At 37.1% G+C, this 21525-nt stretch overlaps 1 protein-coding gene across 3 annotated transcripts in view; it reads left to right on the top strand.

Annotated features, from left to right (window-relative positions):
* GRIA2 (glutamate ionotropic receptor AMPA type subunit 2) overlaps positions 1-21525 on the top strand; it is a 93892-nt gene that overhangs the window by 43909 nt on the left and 28458 nt on the right. For all 3 annotated transcript variants that reach the window (XM_059817561.1, XM_059817560.1, XM_059817559.1), the window contains exons 4-6: positions 2459-2655; positions 6973-7026; positions 9346-9507. In XM_059817561.1, the coding sequence (XP_059673544.1) occupies positions 2459-2655; positions 6973-7026; positions 9346-9507 (413 nt within the window). The remainder of the gene's footprint in view (positions 1-2458; positions 2656-6972; positions 7027-9345; positions 9508-21525) is intronic.

Genomic DNA, 21525 nt, shown 5'->3' with positions numbered 1-21525 from the left:
GACTTATTCCAAAAGAATCATTAATTGGTACTTTTGCAGCTTCTCTGTGGTTAGGGCTGACTGGTTGAGGTGCAGGGCAATTTAGTATCTCATTCTTGTCTGTAAGGAGTGAGGCCATTTGGTATATGCATGTCCAAGCTGTTACTGGCTTAATACGGCAGTTGCTCTCTGCCGCAATGTGGATTTAGTGTCCTTTACCCTCCTTACCTCCTCTGTGTTGCCAGTACTAAATAGTGGGTTTTGGAAAAAGTAGTGGCATTATTGGAGGATTCTATCTGTAACTGAATTGCTAATGTACTCAGCCTCTGTTCAGTCCTCCTTTTCAGAGCTCACTGTATTAAGAGTTTGTTTCATGACAACCAAAAGAGGTTCAGGCATGTGACGTTCCCAAACAGAAGTATTCCTGCAGTTTAAAAAAGCAGCTGAAGTTGTTGGAGTTTTCTCCTCTGCAGAATCCCACTTCCATTACCATTCTCCAGATACTTCCATGTCTACGAAAGTATTGCTGTGAATACTTTTTGTTTGTTTTTCATTCTTTTGCAATGTGTTACTGCTATCAGAATAAACTAAGCTGTATGGGGATGATAAATCTGCTACCTATAAAAAGGAAGAAATCCAGGCAGCCATTTGACATCTCTGCAGAGAGCTCCTCAAGAAAAGGGAGTCCCTAGGAAAAATGGAAGATCAGAGTAGTAAAATATAGAAACCCTTTGTAATGGATAGTATTAACATTAATAGCCCTTATTAATTTATTATAAAATATGAGGTTCTGTTTAATGTTTAAAATGAGATTCTGTTTAACTCAGAAGAAATATATAGACAGATTGGAGGACCTGAAATCTAAATGAGATCTGAAACAATGATTCAGATTATATCTTTCAGTTTGTTTGGTGTTTTTTGTGGTTTGGTTTTTTAATTATTTTAAATTGCCATTTAAAACATTATTTTGAGGTATAGACTTATTATAGTGCTTTTTAATGTTTTAAGATATTCCCTACATCTTTTAGTTTGCTTACACTAATTATCTTTTCCTTTTAGTACGAGTTCTCCACATTTATATTTAACATGTTATAAATAGTTTATATGTACCCTTGGACTGTAGTTATCTATTATTTTAAAATAAATACTCATTTCATGACATACAAAACTTCATATCAGTCGTCTTTAAAGATGACATAGAAGACCAGAACTGTTTGAGATCATAATTGAATTTATGCTTTTGGAAGCCTGCCATTTTCTACCTTTGCTAATGATGAGTCTTGTATAGTGCTGTATGTCATTACTGAATTACATACTGATAAAGCTAAATTGCTAAACACTGACCAACCTTAACTTAATGATGTATTACAAGCCATGAGAAAAATGAATTCTTAGTGCTTTCTTTGTACATTTATGGGCATAACCACTATTATTTCTTAGAGAGTTACACCTGAAGCTTCCATTACATACCAAGTCAGACATTTGTCTCAAAGAAATGACTCCTGGTGTTCTGTGGTTTCAGGGCAGATGAATGTGCAAAAATGTCAATTGGCTTGAGAGAAAGTCTAATTTTCTTTTTTTTCTGCTATCCTTAAAATTGCTCTCAAGAATTATGTAGAATTCTCTGGAAGGAATTTAAACATAACAAGTCTAATTCCTGTACTGCTGGAAATTGTTAAAATGGTATTTGTTGTATAGCAGAAATGAATTTCCAGCAGTATTTTTCATGTTTCTATACTCCTTTATTTAATCCTTGAAAAAGAAAATGAGTCAAGTAAAATCTTCACTGATTTTACGATATATTGTAGGCAGTTGCAGCTGTACAGACATTACAGCTTCCTGGCAGGAACATGCCAAAACGATAAAATGGAATCAAACTTCTGTAGACTGCTTGTAGGTGTTAGCATTGAGCCTACTTATCTATACGGAAAAATATATCTCGGCACATCTTCTTTCATAATCAGGGATATGACTGTAGACAACAGAAATAATAATGCCATTAGCACTGCAGCAGAACATGGGAATTTTGCCATAGACCTCAGTGAGGTCTGGGTTTAAATACAGTACTGCTCAAGTGCTGAGAACAAAAGCAGTTTAGTAGCATTTCGTAATAAGCAGCTGATCCTGTTGTCATAATTGGATCACTTTTCTCCTAGACCTCTTTCCCAGCATGTGAAATTCCAGCAGAGGATCAGTGAAACTGGCAAAATACCATTCTGAAGAAGGTTGAAGCAAAACCAAAAGGTTGTCCTTACAAGGCTCTACCCTGATTCCTTGCAGTGATGTAAACAGAAATTTCATGCAATAAGAACTGATTGGGCCCACACATATCTTAATTTCTGAGTCTTAATAATGTGTGACAGGTCAAACAAGTTACAGGGAAATCTTAAATAAGTAATCTTATAAATCATGTTCTAGAAGCTTGTTACTCCCAAAGCTTTATCAGTCATAATTTCTGTTTTCTTCTGTGCTTCACTAGGCTTATCAACATTGCAAGCTGTGCTGGATTCTGCTGCTGAAAAGAAATGGCAAGTGACTGCTATCAATGTAGGAAATATTAACAATGACAGAAAAGATGAAACTTACCGTTCACTGTTTCAAGATCTAGAGGTAAAAAAGGAAAGGCGAGTGATTTTGGACTGTGAGCGTGATAAAGTCAACGACATTGTTGATCAGGTTTGCTATTCTCTGTTTTTCAGTGACAGCAGTTAGCTATAGTCTATAAGTAAACATAACGAGTTCATTTCTTTTGATCCTATTTTTATGCATCATCTGGAAGTGACAGGTTTGTATTGAGGACCTCATCTATATCAGGCAGAAGGTGAATGTACAAATCCTATAATCCCTCCCTTTGCTCAAAGGCAAGATAATTCTATCTGGATGATCCCATATGGTTTAATATCCTGATTGTTTAAAAAAAAAAAACCACCAAGAAAAAAGCACCTACAGAAAAAACTTGTTAAGGCTATTTCACAACCTAGGTAGTATGCTATATTACATGGAGTTGATACGCTATTATATATGGTGCATTATAAGTAGTTCTATTATGTCTAGGGATTAGTTCTCCTTCCACCTAGAAAGTGTTTACTACTTCTAATGCTTTTTCCAAGACCATTTTACATCTTGGGAAGGCTGTATCAACAGCTTCTCTTTTCTATTTGACTCGCTTTGTAGTTCAGGTTTCTAAGCTGTTTGTTATTTGTACTGTCCTTGGGTCTCTTTTCATTTTGTTGCCCTCTTAAAGTATGTTAACCAAAACTGGATGCTGTTTTCCATAGCTAAGGTGTCCTGAGCTTTAAACAGAACAGAAAATTATGTGTTCTCGCCACCCGCACGTATATTATTTGCCAAAATGATTTTATTTTTTTTAATTTTCTTTTTTACAACAGCATCATAGTGCTCTGATTCAAATTACTGCCTTACCTTCAAATCCACCTCTTCAATCCTAGTGTCTAGGAAGGTCTTACTGTCTCTGTATCTTCCTACTTCTTTTCATGCATGCAGAGCACAATGGAAAATTATAAGGATAGCTCCCTGCTGGCTTGAGCTTGACCATGTGAGAATGTGCAGCATCTGTAGGGATATATCATCAGAGTGTAGCTATATTGGTTTGAAGCTTTTTTGAAGGGCTTGTTATTTTGGTCTTTGTTATGAAGGCCGTTGCATTTTGGAGAGGCTCAGGCAATGAGCAGTGTCCTGAATGGAGTGCATTGCATTTGTCTGTTTTATTGGGAATTCATATCCACAAAATGTTTCTCTAATTTTAAAGATCAATTTGAATTTGATCCTGTTCTCCAGAGCATTTGTAACCTCCCTATCATCTACAGTTTTTTTAAATCATATTTTCAGACTTGTTACCCATGTCAAGAAATGTACTGAGTAGAGCAGTGCTTGAGAGAAATAGTACTTATAGGTCCTCTTCAGCTGTTTTTTTGTGGCTTTTCAAATGGTTGTGACTTTTTGTCTTGTTCATGTTCCCTTAAGAGCTTGTAATGACATCATACAGGACAAAAACCTTATTAGACCCAAGATATGTCACATCTGCTGTTTCCTCTTTATCTATTAGGCTAGCTATCACGTCAGAGAAAGGAAAAGAATTGCTTTGACATATTTTGATCTTGACAAGACTATATTGACTGTTTATCATCTTATTATCCTATAGATTCTTTTGAAATTAAGTATGTAATATTCATTATAATCTCTTCCCTGCTATGAAAGTTTGGCTGACTGTAAGTTTCTTCAGTTTTCCCTTATACCACTTTTTAAAGACAAGTGGTATTTACCCTTTACCCTTTAGTTACCACTGATTTTTACCATCTTTGTTTAGTAATAGACCTATTATTTTCTTTGGCTTCTCTTATTTTGATTGCAGCTCTGGGATATTTTTCTTGCCCTGATTGCACTTTGATAGATTCTGCCTTGTTTTGAGTCTTAGATTTTCTCAGCTTATCCCCACAGTCTTGTGCTACTCCTTAAGCATATGGATGGATAAACTTTTGTTTCTGCTGCTTTGATTTCTAAGTCACTGAATAATTCTAGATAACTGTGGATCAGCTACACAGGTCAGTTAATATAATTCCAATTAGTTGTTCTCCTTAAAATAGTTTTCTGCTATGCCCTGGAATATGGTCTCTTAAACGGCTGTCAGCTGTCTTACATGGTTTTAGCCTTGAGATTCTCTTTGCAAGGTACCCTTGCAGTTTCTGGAGTTTGGTCTGGTTTTTAAGTCCATTATCCTTACACTCTGTTTCTGTAACTTCCCTTCGTCACATAAAAAGGTAAACCCACTTTCAATGTCTCAAGTAGCCTAAAATAAAATCTAAAATAACTGTTTCTCTATTAATTTTCTCCATCTCTTCAAATGAAGGTCTGTGCTGAACAAAGGATTTCTTGGTCTGTGAGTATCCTTTGAATGTGTTCTGATTTTCTTCTCTAAAAGCAGAATATGTACTTCAAGTCCCGCTTTGCTACCAGATCTATTCTTTAAAAAAAACTTTTAATCCCTCACCCCAAACAGCCCTCAGCAATTTCCTTCTTTTCATAAGGGTGCCTGAAGTAGACCCTTTGTATCAATATCCCTTTTCTTTTTCTATGTGTTTTTACTGAGACATGCAACAGGCTTTCTGTTGACCAGATTTTTCTTGAATACTGAAGTATTACTTGCATTCTTGATACATAGAGCAGCAACTTTACTTTCTTCCTTGCTCTCCATTCTTAAATCAAAACACTACAACAGAAGTTTTGTTCATCCCACTAACTTTTTAAGCTGTGGTGGCAATCTCGGGTTCACACAGTTATGCTCCATAGTCCTTGGATCTTTGTGTAGACATACTATGTGTTTGCAAAGTTGCCTCATCGTTCTTGTTTTTGTCTCATGGTATAGTTTCTTTTCCAGATTTCAATCATTTATAAAAGTCAAAGCTGAAAAATATTTTGGTTCCCCAGCTTTCCTAAGTCTAGGTTATATTCCTCTTCTCTGATTTGGCAGTTCAGTGTTACCATGCTCTTCATTATATAGCCTCTATCTCTTCTCAGCCAGCTTCCTCTGCAGAACCTCGTTTGCCCCTGATAAACACCCTTTGGGCAGACGTGGAATTACTGCCATTTCTCATCTATCCCTGCTTGAGATACTAGTCTAAACTAGGGACACTGGTGAGAATACCTTTTGTGTCTACAGCTCCTTCATCATGGCTTTTGGAGCCGCCACTGAACCTTCTCAGAGTTTTAACTGGCAGCATCCTTAGTGTTCATATGGATGAGTGGCACAGGGCAATATTTTAGAAAGCTAGATTAATGAAATAGCACCCAGTGGCAGTTAGAGCAGAGTTACTAACCATTGATCTAAAGACCTGTAGCTACTGGTCATTTTCTCAGATACCAGTGATGAAGAAGCATTTTATGCAAAATTTCTAAACTGAAATTTCTTTGGAAGCAGCAGCTGCATAAGAAATACATCTGAACACAGTTCTTAAACCTTTTAAAACTCATTACTTATTAAGTAGTCTGAACCAAGTAACGGGTTTGGAATAATTAAGTTCATATATCATGTATACATTAAGCTCAAAAGAGGAATAACCAAATAACTTTTATGGCCTATGTAATGTGATCCCTCTCAGTCTCAAACTGTAGTAATATAAAACTTCATGTTAAACACTGCCTTCAGTTATATTCCTGTAACTTCATTAAAGCAAGTATGTGGAATGTTGTTCACTACTAGCCTGATGCAAGTTACAGGATACCTATTCTGAATATTTTAGTTATATGTTAAATGGGGAAACAAATTAATCATCCTTTCTTGATTTAAGTTGTTCTCATTGTTCAAAAGATGGAAGAAACCTTTAAGAGTCCTCTTACCTCCCACATCCTTTCTCTGGAGAAGTGTTATGCTTCAAAATGCAAACTTCCTCATGCATACCTAGTCTTAATTAGGTTTATCTGGGAGAAGAATCCATGCTACATTCCTGCCAGCAGAGACTTCTGAGAAACCACCAGCTGGCTTTGAGGGAGATTATGAGGAAGCCTTAGGGCAATAAACAACTTGAACTTTAAAAGACTTCCTTATAATGTAGATGCTTTCATTAATGTCAGTGGGCTTTTAAACTTTTTCTAGTTCAAGGAACCTTGCAATTCTGCTACAAAGGAAGCAGAATCTAAGCAGGAATCTCTGAGGCACAATGCTTCTACTGCATGATGCCCACTCCCTCCTGTCCAGGTTGTGCCTTTAGTACACAGCATAGTAATTAGCATTCAGCTCCTCTGTTTACAGATCGTGGGACCTGGGCTTCAAAATGACTAATTTCCACCAGCAGAGCGTATGTTCAATGGTGCATTAGGTAAAATAAAAAATAAAGCACTGAGCAAACTCAGTATTGCATGCAATAAAGCCCATAACTAGCTTTTACAGCATACTGCATTTTGTAGTTTTTAAGTCTCAGTCCTTACTTATATCAGGTGAGCAATCTCCACTACAGGGGTATTTCTTCTTTTTTACAGGTTATCACAATTGGTAAACATGTTAAAGGATACCATTATATCATTGCAAATCTGGTAAGCATTTCTAATATTTAAGATACCTGTATTACTAATTTTACTGCTTATGGAAGGACATCAACTAGTATTTTGTTTTAAATGCATTTTAGAAAATAGAAAAAAGCTAAAATGTCTTTATCCTTGCTAAATGAATGCATGTGTTGAGATGGTATTTGTTTTATTAGCTGAGTCTTTTCAGGGCTTAAATGCCTCCTGTGATATTCCTATCAATGGAATTGAAGGTTGGTCAGCACCTTTGGTAGAGCTTCATCGCTTTTTCTACATACTTTAGAAAAGTAGGATATGGAGATCGGAAAAATAAACTTTCCACATTATAGGCTGATACATTCATTCAGCAAACTGATGTTTCTTCTTTCACCTCTAAAGTACTTAAAAATTATAGTTCTCAGCTTTCATTCTACTAGGCTAGTGAGTCTCAGCTTTACACATCTTCATTCCTCAGATTGGCTTGGTAATTGGTTTGAAGAACTTTTTCTTGCACATAGGTGATCAGACAGTATAGCTGATAGAGTTCTTAAGGGGGAAACTCACTAAATTCTGTCAAGGTAGTTTTTTTGAAATTGTGTCTAAAGATGAAGGGCCATTTTACTGACGTTAAAGGCAACACCACTTACTTACTGAAGCTAGGGAATCTAAACCAATGGTTTTTTGTAATAGATAAAGCAATTTTTTCATCATGTATTCTTGGACTGTGGTAGCATTTGATATAAATTCCAGCAGGGCCCAGAGTGCTCTAATTTGCACTCTGACTTCCATAGTCCTTTGAGGGGCCTGAGGAAACAGAAAGACCACAGTGTGTCTATCGCACTTCAGACATAACCCCTGTCTCCTCCCAGCCTTTGATCAAAATACTTCCCCTCTCCAGGTGGGCATTATTCTGAAAAAACACGTATGTTGCTAGACAGGTGCGAGGAAGCCCTACATTCTGAAGGCCTCTTTAAAAGCAGAACAGTGGGGTTTCATTTTTGTATTTATTAACTAATTTTTAGGATAAAGAAGTTAGGGTACTGATATTCACAAAGCAAGCATAAAAGTCTTAAAAAAAACTTGAAAAATTCCCTGTTAGATATTTGTATTTTGCATTGTAAATGTTGTAGAAATAGTATTTTGAGTCCTAAGGGAAATAAACATTTTGGAAAAATTGCCTAGTGTATTTCATTATGTTGACTCGTTGCTACTTTAGCCATTGCTTTAAGTTTGTAACAGTAAGCCCGTAAGATCTAAAACTTATTGAATCTTGTATTTTAAAGCTGTTTAATGTCCTACTTGCTTTCTACAGATTTATACAGTTTAAATGCAAATATTGTAGATCTTTTGTATAATATCATATAAAATGTATATGGTAATGATTTTAAAACTGGTGTTTTTCTCTGTCAGAAAGAAAACATACCTCGTTCTTGATCATATCCCATCTTCTTCACTGAATCCACCCTTCTTTCTTCTTGACTGTAATAATGTTCTCCTCCAGTCTGATCAATCAAGAAACTGATCTATTTTAAAACATTCTAATAGATGGAGAAGGGTTTAAAGTATATGATGAATGTTCCTGTTCAAACTTTAAGCTCACAATAATATCGAAAAAAGTTTCATGATCCCTGTAGAAGTGTCTGTGTTTGCATGCAGCAACACATTATTGATGAGTATCATAAATATGCAATAATTAAAGAGCACCTCTTACAGCAATTGTAGCAACTTCTGATAATGTGGTCTGATATTGCTACTTCTTTGTTTACTCAGAGCATGCATTTAAACTGAAGTGTCTGAAATCAGTATTTCATGTAAATTGATTTGCATGGTTATTGGGGGCAAGTTAAAACACAGAACATGGGAAACAAAAGATACGTACTGTTTGTAAGAATGTGAAGTATCTCTTTATAGTAGAGGGAGGAGGCAGGGGAGATGGTATAAGTCTTTCCACATGCTTTAGTGTTCCTAACAAAAAGAGGATTCAACTGTGGCTGTAACTATTCCTGGCTAAAACTTACTTGCCTAACTGTTATTCATGTCAGTGTTCCCTTTCTCATTTAAGCAGTCCTGAAATTAGCAGGATTGTTTAGGAAAGTAAGCATGGCATGGACAGGTCCACTCAACCCTTGCTCTGTAAAGGTGTATGTCTAGTGAGCAACAAGAGGCATTGCTGGCTGGCGGAGCTGACGACTTAATCCTGGTAGCCCAGGTTTTAAACTTGGATCCTGTTTGAGGAAAATGTTGGCTTACACTTCTGCAGTAGAAGTCATATGGTAACTCTTTATTTGTATATACTATTGAAAGATCTGCCAAAACTGTTGGAATAACAGACATGTTTTCTGTGCCCAGGGATTTACTGATGGAGATTTGTCAAAAATTCAGTTTGGAGGAGCTAACGTCTCAGGATTTCAGATAGTTGACTATGATGATCCTCTGGTGTCAAAATTTATCCAACGTTGGTCAACGCTGGAGGAAAAAGAATATCCTGGTGCACACACTAGTACAATTAAGGTATGTCTTACATTTGTTTTAACCATAACAGATGTAGAGGAAGTGAGGGAATTGGAATAGAAAGACAGGAGACAGAGAAAGCCCTTCAAAATCAGCTGTGCCAACACAATTTTATATTTCTCTGGGGTACTTTTAACATTCTCTATCATAGGACTGGTTGAGCAAAGATACTGCACTGTCAAAAAAGTTCAAGACAACTTTAATTTTTCATGTGTCACTAAATCTGCACCTGACAGCTTGTTAGTTAGGTAATTGGTTTGGATGTGATGATACATTAAGTATCTACTGAGTTTTTTTGGTTTTTCTCTTTCTCTGTGTTTTGAAATGTTTTCAAGGCAAATATGTAGTCATACATAGGCTTCCAGGGAGCACTTCCTGATACAATCTCCCAAAGAAATGGTAAGACAGTTGCTTTGAGACAGATGCCCAAATCCTACAAAGACTTTTAAAATTAAATGGTATGCCTGAGGTACAGAATTATGGTCTGATTTCAGGCCTCAGTGACACAAGATGTGACTCTGGGCAAGTCATTAAACTTCCTTACCTCAGTTTTCCCTCTGGATAAAACTGGGATAATAGTACCTTCTTATCTTTATGTGACCATTACGAGGATCAATTAGTGCGTGCAAGATGTTAAAAAGAATAAAGCAGTTTTAATGCTAAATAATTTTTGTTTTAAGTAATACAATCAGGAATTCTATTAAGAATGAGTATACTTAAGTAACTCTAAAATGTATTAAGACAAAAAGATAAATGGCAAGTGTTCTAGGCATAACATTTTTTTTTGTGCTGTAGTTTCAATATGAGGCATATTCTTGATTTATAATGAGATGGATAAGAAGTTTCAGCAAGGAATGGAAGAACCATTTTTTAAATTCCTAGAACAAATACCTTTTAAAGCACACAACTTTAATTTAAATTGAAAAATAAAGCTTGTAGGTTTGCTTTTTCTGAGGCCAAATTTGTGAGGGACTTAGTCAAAGCTATGATTTTTCTGTGGTTGTTTTTGTATTTTAAAATCTTTATGACAGAATAAGTTAGTTTCTCATTTGATGTTTGACAAAATAAACTAGAGTCTGTGTCATGCCTTTAGATACATTCATATTACATACATGTGGTGTACATAATATATATTGCTCTCATTTAGGAAAAAGGGAAGGGATGTGGCTGTGGTGATTAACACAACTCTTTTGTCTCTCTGATTCTTGAGTGCCCAAATCTACCTACCTACCTACTAAAGTTGCAAAACTGTAGTCTGGAAATAATCACAGTGAAATGCAGGACTAAGTAAAATAGTCTAACTAAAACCAAGATGCAGTTTCTCATTGATGGAAAAATAAATTGGTGGAACACAGTGCTAAGGACTAGGGTACTGCTGATATTGCTTACAGTAGGAGGGAAATCGCATCTGTGTTAGATAAGATGAAGTGGTTGCAATGCTTTGTTATAGCATTAAAATCTGTAACTTTATCAAGTGTGACCTTTATTTCTTCCAGGATGGGTCCTTTCAAGTCTACTAGAAATTGAAAGGGTTGAAGGAGAGTATTTGGAATATCTTCTGGTTTTGAGGTTTATTTTGTTATGGACTGGAAAAATAAATTAATTGAAACATGTATTTTCATGAATTTCATTAACTTAAAACATGTTTTAAATTTCATTAAAAAGGCTGGTCTTTATATTTTGTCTGCTCAAGGAATACACAGGATTGCACTGATACTCAGTCAAGAGGCTGAGACTTAGTTAAATTGTCAGATAACTTATAAATTATTGATGGGGGTGGGAAGTGGATGTATACTGCAATGTTTGGAGAGATTGATTGTATCGGTTACTGTATTTCTTTGTGTAGCTTTCTATCTTTTGCCCTTATACAGGTATTACTTGTCATTTTTACCTGCCATTACGTGTAAGGACAGAGCTATGTCACACTTCATTCCTATTCATGAGGGAGCTAGAGGCAGAGCAGAGTCATAGAAATCACAGAAACAGGGCAAGAAAGGTCTTTGAGCAGTCAGTCACTTGGTCCATTCTCCCTGCCTGAGGGCAGGATCAGCTATACCTGTGCAGTTCCTGTGAATAGTGATTTCACAGCTTCCCCAAGCATTCTATTTCAGAGCTTAAATAGTCTTATTTTTTTTAGGTTTTGTCTAACCTAAAGCAGCCTTTATATTGCCTAATCCATTACTCCTTTATTTAATGGGTATAAGGAAGTTCTCCTTTTTAGCTGTCCTTCTATACTTGAAGATGGCTGCCATATTTTTTCTTGCTTTCCTCCTTGCTAAACTAAATAATCCTTTTTCCTTTGAATTTTCTACTCTCAGATCCTGTTTATCATTTTGCTCTGGAACCTTTCGAATTGGTACCCATCTTCTTTGAAATGCCAGACTAGGTACTGCACCACATGTGAGTGCTATGCTGTGGAAATTGAAATAATAGCTTCATGTATCTCAGAGACAGTACTCCTTTCAGGGCTTCCTTTTGTGTTACTCTTTTTATTCCCTCACCATCATGACACTGTTGAAATATATTTATCATGAGATACACACTAACATCCAGATCTTTTTCTGCATTGCTTTTTGGTGCTGCTGCCAATTTAGACATTCTCATACCATATCTGTGCCCTTGATCATTCCTTTAAAGTACAGGATTTTTCATCTATTCTTGTTGAATTGCATTCCCTACCTGTTCTTCCTGAACATGCCGTTCCTTCTTATATTAATATTCTAGTTGTGTTTGTTGTCCTTTGCTTCTTGGACTAGTGTATAAATATCTAAGTTACTGAGCAGGTTAACTCACTGGTCTCCTCTTTGTCCTTTCTGTGATCTTATGAATAACCTTTCTCCCCTTTTGGTTTTGAGGCAGTTACCCAAATTGTTACTGTTTATAAAAGAGCTTTTGCCACCCTCTTTGGTTTTGAGGCAGTTGTCCAAATCGTCAGTGGTAATAAATGAGCTTTTGCCACTAGTTCCCATGGAATCTAAGAAGCTGTCACTGCAAATTCTGTATGAAACAGCTAGGAAGGCTAATAAAAGTCCTGTATTATCAATACAGAAATGAGAGGAGGTTACGTGCCCCTAGCAGGTAACGTTATCCCTGGGATTGCAAATGTTACCTCATTGCAGGCAGTAACATTGCAACTGTGTTGTATTATCTTCCTTTTGTAATCCAAAAGGAAGTATACATTCATTTTACATTATGAAATGCAAGTGAATGGAATATGACTGAGCTGATGTGACAAGACATATCACAGCATCCAAGTACAGTCCTAAAAACGGAGAAAGACACCTCTTTCTAAGAAAAAGTGCATTTCAAAGGAACATGCTTTTCAAGAAAGAAAAACATTGTTGAAAGCTTGTTCCACAGATGCCCAGAAGAGGACCTGGATCAAATTGCTTTAAAAATATATATTCACAATTTATAAAATATTAATTATAAGAAACTGCAGTCTTAGGACATAGATGGGAAGAGATGCTGATTTTATTTGATGCTGCACTGTACCTGTACTGATAAAAAACGCTTACAAGATTCAAAGATTAAGCAGGACACTTAAAACTAGTGCTTTGCCTTTTTACGAAAGGTCTTCTCATCTTTCGAAAGTAAAGCTGATACACTGTTTACCTCAGATTAAATTTATATGTATCTGTTGTAACCAAGGGTGTTACCAGTCTGCATGCAATTCTGGAAGAGATAATAATGTGTAGATCTTGAAACATACCACTGAGCATCCTGGCAAATTTCTTTGTCAAGTAGCAAAACAAAAGCCACACTTAATTTCATAAAGGCCTAATAGTAACAAATTGAAATCTTCTTTTGGTCCATTATTGTATATTTACAAATATGCTGGGCTTTCTGAGCCTTAGTGTTGTGTCAGGCTGTTATGTCTAAGGCAAACCTCTTGCTGTTGTGGAAGGACACTGAAGGACAACACATCCATTCACATCCAACTGCTCCAACTTACTGATTAACCCATTCTGTTTGGGGACAGCCTTTGGTCTAATTCCAGAAAGAAACTCAATTCGTACCTCTTGAAGGCTAGTGAGACATGATAAGTACTAAGCTTAAAGTATCCGAGGATAAATGGGGAGAGGAGTGGCTGGAGAGCAGCCCTGCAGAAAGGGATCTGGGGGTGCTGGTCGACCGCAGCCTCGGTACGAGTCAGCAGCGTGCCCTGGCAGCCGAGAGGGCAAACCGCATCCTGGGGTGCACCAAACACTCTGTAACCAGCCGGTCAACAGAGGTGATGACCCCGCTGTATTCGGCGTTAGTGCGGCCTCACCTTGACTACTGTGTGTAGTTCTGGGCCCCACAATTTAAGAAGGATGTGGAGGTCCTTGAACGTGCCCAGAGGAGGGCAACAAAGCTGGTGAAAGGGATGGAAGGAATGTCCTATGAGGAGAGCGGCTGAGGACTTTGGGCTGGCTTAGTTTGGAGAAGAGGAGGCTGAGGGGCAACCTCATTGCTCTCTACAGCTTCATGAGGAGGGGAAGTGGAGAGGGAGGTGCTGAGCTGTTCTCCGTGGTATCCAGTGATAGGACGTGTGGGAATGGTTCAAAGCTGTGTCAGAGGAAGTTAGACTGGACATTAAGAAGCATTTCTTTACTGACAGGGTGGCCAAACACTGGAACAGGTTTCCTGGAGAGGTGGTCAATACCCTTAACAACATGCTTTAACTTTTGGTCAGCCCTGAATTGGTCAGGCAGTTGGACTAGATGGTCATTTTAAGTCACTTCCAACTGAAAAAGTCCATTCTATTCTATAACTCATCATACTCTGTGATGAGCTTTTCTAAGAGCAACCTTAGGCTTGGTGTGTGCAAGGAGTATCTGAGACAACTTCTGTATGATATACAGAAACTACGTGCAGCATGCAGAAAAGAATTTGGGGCTGCCTGGTTGAAAACCTAAAGCAGCTCAGACTCACAGAGAATACCATTGTATTGGAAGATGGTAACAACCCCAGTACTCATTGCAGCTGTTTTCGATGGCTTAAACGGCTTCATGCTGGTACATGATGTTTCACATGTTCAGAATTCATATGATTGTATTTCAAGCTTCATAATCTCTTACACACACACACACACACAATCAATGTATAGCTAAAATAACAAAACGCTAGATTGTTTTTGCCTTCTGACTTTGCCTTTAGTATTTTCACATTTTCAAGTCTCTTTTTTTATCGCCAAGTCATCTAGTCTTTTAGAAAATTAATAAGAAATCTATTTTTTTTTCCAAAGTTAATGTGATTACAGAATTTGAAGTGTTTGTATAGTACCAAACACTGCTTTTTATCATAAAATTGCCAAAGTTGAAAACTGCTGGTCTTAAACTGTAAGTCAGGAAGAATGAAGCTTGTAATTGAAAGCTGCTGGTTTAACTCTGCTGGTACTGATTTATCTCAAGGATGGAATACAGAGAACATGCAGACGAATACAAAAGTATTTACTTACCTTGTTGAAATAATTAAAATTTAGATGACTCACTGATAATAAGGAACAAAGAAGAGAACAGTGAAAACATCTCTTCAGAAAACATTTCATCTAGATATAGATGGCTAAGCAAAAGTGTACAGTTAATGAACTAGACAATACCTTCATTTTGGGGTATACCTCTAATGATTGCAGGGTGTTGGAAAATGGTTTTATAATACCAGGAATTTTAATAAGAGTTACAAGTTATATTCTGTTGCACCTGCTACAATTTTAATGGAATGATATGATCGATTATGCCTGAATTGAAGTAGATTGCCATGATTTGTAAATAAAAATTAAAAAAATAGGTAATTTCAGTATTTATTATGCGATTTAATGAGGAACTGAACTGGAGTAATTTATTTTTTTTTTAAGTACCCTTATAAAACTGCAAATTTATGCGATTTTTCTACCTACATTTTCCAGTCCTTGTGTTTTGGTTTCCTGGGCATAAAAAAAAATACATCTAGCAGTTGGTGTTTTAGCTACCTGGTTTCGCTGGGCCTTTGAATCCCAGTATTCAATTTTCTCTACTTGCAAAAATATATATGAAAAATGTGGGCATAAGAAATTGCAGTGTTAAACTTCATACTTCTTTTTAATAGCTTAAGGCTCTTTTGCATAAGTATTCACTCATTCTACATAATTTGTTTTGTTTTGTGGGGTTTTTTAAAAGAAAACTCAAAGAATGGAGCATTTAGTCAGTGAAAGCAGCGGGTGGTTTGAGGCAATATCCGTAGATTTGTGTCAGACATACAAAGGGCCTATTGACCCAGATCCTTCCATCCTGTGAGTAAAAGTGGCTGAACTGTGCTAAAGCAAAAGTATTTGCTAGACTTCAGAAAACTACAGAGCCAAGTCTTGATGTCCCTATGCAGCTCTGTTTCTTTGAATTTGAATCCGCTTATTCTTAATAATTATAAGTGTTTAAGGATCTTCAGCCAGCGAAGTGCAATGGATTCTTCCTGCCTATTTTCCCAGGAACTCTTTACCACTTTTTTCAATCAGCAATTCTCCTGAATATGGTTGATATAAACAGAAGAAAGCTACTATTCCTCCATGCTCCAAGTGTTCAGCCAGATCAGGCATACCTGTGGCCTCACCAAGATCAATGTCATTTAGGACAGGAGAGCTTGATGGAGAAATGGGGATAAGAGGAGAAGGAGGGGGTGATACACAAAGCTGAAAGTAATAGGAGGAGGAATGTGTCATTCAAAAAAAGGTGTCAGCAAAGTGGAAAGAGCCTGTTGGGACGTAAGTGAAAGGCACAGAAGGGTGGTGGCAGCTCAGAGCTGGAGAGGCATCTATGGCTGAATGTTTCTTGGGTCGGCAGAATAAGGGAGGAGGAGAAGCACTGAGGATCACGTACATGAACAAGGAGAGGAGACATGCAGGCTTATTGCTGGGCAAGGCTGGTATTAAAGACCAGTCCATGTAGGTAGTTGCCTATATTAGCCAGTACAGGGTGGCAGAAAAGCAAACGTGAAGTGTTTATTATTCTCTGACAGTAACTATTTCTTGGTAAAATCAGCAACCCGGTAAGATTGGTGTATTTAATTCTATTAGTATTTTACTTGGAATTAGTTTGGAGCAAACAGGAGAGTGTTTCACCTTGAGACAATAGGCAAATACTTGTGCTGGTTGGGGTAGATGAGAATTGATAATGAAAACAGGGAGGTGTTATGGTTTAGGTTTTTTCTTTTTTTTTTTTTAATTATGACTTGAATTGTTACTATTAGTTTTACATGGCAGGTTTTGGAAAATTTTAGAACACTGCAGTATATATGATGAGAACTCTCAGATCCTGTTGATTTTTTTTTTTTTTTTTTTCCTGATAAGTGAATTTGTGCAAGGTGTATTGTAATAACAAGTCCAGGTACCCTTTCTACAGATTGTTACAGAGAATGGTGATGATTCAGAATATATTAAAACCAAACTAAAAGATCATTTAGTGTGGCTTTATTTAATAGGCTAGTCAAAAATTCCAATCTAAAGAATCCTCATATGAAATTGCAATTTAGAATAATTTCTATTGCAGTGTAGTTCAGCTTCTAGGGTAAATAATTTATTTCCATTAATCTATATAGGACTTTCTGTTGACTATGAGTAAAAATGATATAGCTGAAGAGCCTAATGGAATTTCAGGTTCTTATTGTTCATATAGTATCAGTCATTTTATAAGATGGAATTTCTAATCTCTCTTCTACCATTTCCATTAATTGCAGCAACCATGAATTATTCTACTAGAAAATGATATAGAATACATTTTTGTGATCATCTCAATAACTTTCTGTTGGTTAAAAGCTCAAGTCAGGGATATTTACTATTTTTATTATAAAAAGAGCAGTGATTGAAGACTGTATTTCAGTAAATATTTTAGTAAAAGAGTATTTTATATTTTAAAATGTATATCTGCTGTAAGTCACATATGCTTACTGATTTATGACTAACCTTAATTTTTGAAGAGGAAGTGACTATTTTGATAGAACATACGAATTTAGAGACTCAAATGTATTTTTAGGGTAAAGCAGTAAAAAAAAACAACCCACAAACCAACAAATAATCACCCCACCCCAAAAAAAATCCCCAACCCCCCACTTCAACACTTGAAACATTCATACTAGCTCTTTTGAATCCATTTCTTACAGCATGATTTTTCAGAGAAGTCTTTTGCCTTCCTATTTGTACGTTTTTGTTCTCATCCTCGGCTTTAAATTTTCCTACTTGGTCTATTTTCACTATTACAACCATAGGCTTCAGTTTTTGCTGCTGGATCCTGCTGATTTTTAACACTGTGAAGAGTGACATACTTTTATCTAGCTTAGTCTTAAAGAAAAAGGTTTTATGTATTCATATGGTGACAATTAAAAAGGCATATGTTCTTTGTGGTTTACAGTAAATTAAAGGTGATTTTTATCGCCAGTGGCATTGGTGTTTTGCAAGTGCATTCTGTTTAAAGTTAGAAGTAAGATTACATAATTAATCATAAAATCTTGTTTATTTTGTCAGTATATATATTTTCCACAGGCAGTGGCATGGATTAGAAGACAACAACATCTTTTTTATAAGCAAAATGCTGTGGGTTTTTTTCTGCCTTTACTGTAAGGAGAGATTAGGTGTCCTCCTGATTTATTTATTTTTAGTTATTTAGGGGTTTTCAGAGGGAGAAGGAAAGGTAGAGAAAAAAGATACAGTGTGAAGATTTGCATTAAAAGCTACTCTACTCCTTTCAAGATCTTAATATCTGATAGTTATTCTTTCTCATTAAGAAGTGTTTAAAGGAAAGATATTTTTGTATTGCAGCATAGTATGATAGATTTAGAAAAAAAGCTACAGCTGTAAATGATTTTTTTGATTGGGTTTTTGTTGTGGGAGTTTTTTTAATACTAGCATTAAAACTGCCATGTTGTTTTTAATGGCACTGGCTAGGAGAACACCTTGCAGAAATTGGTGTCTGCTTTAGTATTTCATTGACTTTAAATTGCTTATACGTGTTTATTGGAGCAACAGCAAAATAAAAGCCTCGTACAGCAGTGCACTGCACTATAACATCATTACTGACCACTCTGAGCAAACAACATTGATTGATCTCACCAGTTGTATGCTTTAGATCCATTCGCCATGATCAACAAAAGCTGAGACAAAACAACATGGTGAACCCAGAGTAAATGCCAGGACACTTCTGAAAGCATCTGCTCATCTTTCTGTGGGCACAGATGGCTTAGCTGAGACAAAGGTCAAAGGATTTCTAAGATTGTCTGACATGGCGGAGCTCTTTTTCTGTAATGTGTTTGCGGAAAATAAAGGGGCCACAATGTTAGGCTAATTTGACCTTCTGGATAATGGAGGGGCTAAATGCCCACACAACTTCTGTATTAAGACTCCTGAATGAGTGTAGGACATGCATGCTGACCTCCTCTTCTTTTGAATGGAGCAAGGTCTGGAACTTCAGTAGATCCAAATGCCAGTGCCATTAATAAGATCTGGCATTGTTCTGCTTCCTCCTGGAAGGCAGAGGCTTCGCTTTGTTGCTAAGACTTTGGCTGAGATCCATAATTTTTTCTTCTCTGACATCTTTCTGATATTGTGAAGAAACATCTGGTTTACAGTAGCATTAGCTCTTCTCTTTTTCCATCAAATCTACTGAAAGACCAAAGTACTTTAAAACCTCTGTCATCAGTGTAAAATCAAAAAAAAAGAAAAAAAAAAAGAAAAAAAAAAAGAAAGGGCAGGTACCTGCATGCTTTTTTTTTTTTTTTCCTGCTGAGTTAGCACCTCTGACTCTAGTGAGAAGAATGTTATTCTGGATTGGAAGTAATCTTGGGGGAGGAATTACAGTCCTGGAATCTCCTTCCTATTAGAGTAGTAGGTGAAATAGATAGAAAGGCCAAGCACCTTGGGGTTCATTAATCCTGTGATCTTTGCTATATTCAGTTTTAAAAGGAGTAAAAGCAGGTCACTTTCCCCTATAAATATCCTGCAGTGGGAGTGTGTCACGAATGAGTGGTTTAGGCTGCTTAAAGAATCACCGTCAAGGATATTGGCAAAAGTGATTTTAATAGAAGTTTATAAAAATGCGACTTAACAGAATTAGATGGCAAGGTCCACTCTATGACTTACTAAAACATACAAAGGAAAATCAAATTGGAATCAAATCAGAATGATTTATACAGAGAGACCAGAGAAACAAAAGGGTGAAGAGGACCGTCCCATTGAGTCACAAGGTTTGGAATGGACCCCTTTGCTTTCTGAACTTCTCAGAGAGGAGTTTAGGTGCAGCTGAATCCAGACTTAGTCTCAGACTTGGTCAACGGTTCATATCTAAAGGAAAGGAAGGGTACAAGGGACAAAGAAATCCTTCCATTCAGTCACGAGGTTCGGTGAAGACTGGCTAGGTCCACTCCTAGACCCAGACTTGGACAACGGTTTATGTGTAGTGGAAGAGACACAAAGAGTAGGGAAGACCCTCCCATTGAGTCACGAGGTTCAGAGTAGACCCCGTGCTTTCTAAAATCCTTCTCAGAGAGGAGTCTAGGTGCGGCTAGGTCTAAACCTAGTCCCAGACTTGGTCAAAGGTTTATATCTAAAGGATTATATGTATTGAGCAGCAATCTAAGGTTCAGTCACAATTTAAGGTAAATCGTAAGCAACACTTAATCATGGATTAGTTTAACATTTGCAAAGTGAGTTAATAGAATTTACTACAATCACAGCACTGGCTTGATTACAGATCTGGAATGAAGTATTATACTTGCTATCAAGTACTCAAACTGATTCACACGCATGCACACACAGAGACACAAAGATGTAGATATAAAGGTATACCTGTTAAAAATTCCCCTTGAGTTCCATGAAATATTCACTTCAAATGTCTCAGCATTTTTCAGCAGGCCAGGGTTGAGCTTCAAGGAGAGGGTTTTAGCCCAGGTCTCATTGCCAGCTTTCGGTGGCGGTCTTCCAAATTTCACAAACTGGAGAGTTCATGAAACTCTTGAGAGGCGTCCCACTCAGAGGGGGATGCTGGTCACAGCCCGCTGCAGTCCAGGAGAGCTCTAAGGGCCACACTTGGGTCCGCTCTTTATAGGTTTGTAAGATGATTGGCTTTAGTCATCAGCAAGTTACTGGAAAGTTACTGGAATTCCAGTAACACTGGTACTGTTCCACTCTGGCTGTGGTCCAGGTAAGGGAAGTTCCAAGGCTGTCAGGGAAGGAGTGATTATTCCCGCTCTCATTACCTGCCTCGAGTTGGGTAACAGGAGTGCTTGGTACGGTCAGTGCTACTCCCCACCTTAGCCATGCAAGAGTTCCTGGTACGGTCAAGAGACGCCTGACCATACAACTCATTGCGCAAAGGCCAAGGCCTGGCTGGAATTCCTGAGATCGTAGAGTGGCCCAGGAAAAGAGGAGGGAAGGAATGCACCACCACAGAGTGTTAGGATAATTCAAGTGCCCCAGTCTTGTCAGTGTCTGCTGCATGTGCTCGGAGTTAGACTTCCAGGGATGTAGACTTAGGCAGGTGCCCAGCTACTGGGCTGGAAAACAAAGCTGTTCCCAGCGTGTCCAGAAAGCAGCCTTTCTAAACTAAACAAGGAGATACCTGAAGAGCTTAAACACATCACAAAATCAGCAGGTTTTCTCGATAGTGGTTTTGGACCTGAACACTTTAATTTTTCTAAGGTGACAGGTTGCTTAAGGCATTCTTTGCATCTGTCGTTCTGCCCAAAACATTACATCATTTCAGAGCAAAAATACCTATTATTTGTTTTAACTGTTCTGTGCACACAGAATGCTGGAATTGCATTTAAATAAAGGCTACCATCAAAATATAAGTTGGTCTGACTCTACAACCTCTGGAAACAAATTAATAAAGATAGTATAGTTGTTAAGATAAATAGGGCTTGATCTCTAACCTCATCTTTACTGAGACTAATTTTTAAAAAAAATTAAAGATCTGGTAATTTTAGACTGTTTTTATTTCTCTTCCCCTTTTAGTCAGGACCAGGATTGTTATAAAAAAATTTACAAATAATCAGTTGGTATTTCCAAATATCTTG

The sequence above is a fragment of the Gavia stellata genome, chromosome 5 (genome assembly GCF_030936135.1).
Source record: "Gavia stellata isolate bGavSte3 chromosome 5, bGavSte3.hap2, whole genome shotgun sequence".
In the NCBI taxonomy this organism is placed as follows: domain Eukaryota; kingdom Metazoa; phylum Chordata; class Aves; order Gaviiformes; family Gaviidae; genus Gavia; species Gavia stellata.
The sequence above is the reverse complement of the archived record's forward strand: the minus strand, read 5'-3'. Positions and strand labels throughout refer to the sequence as shown.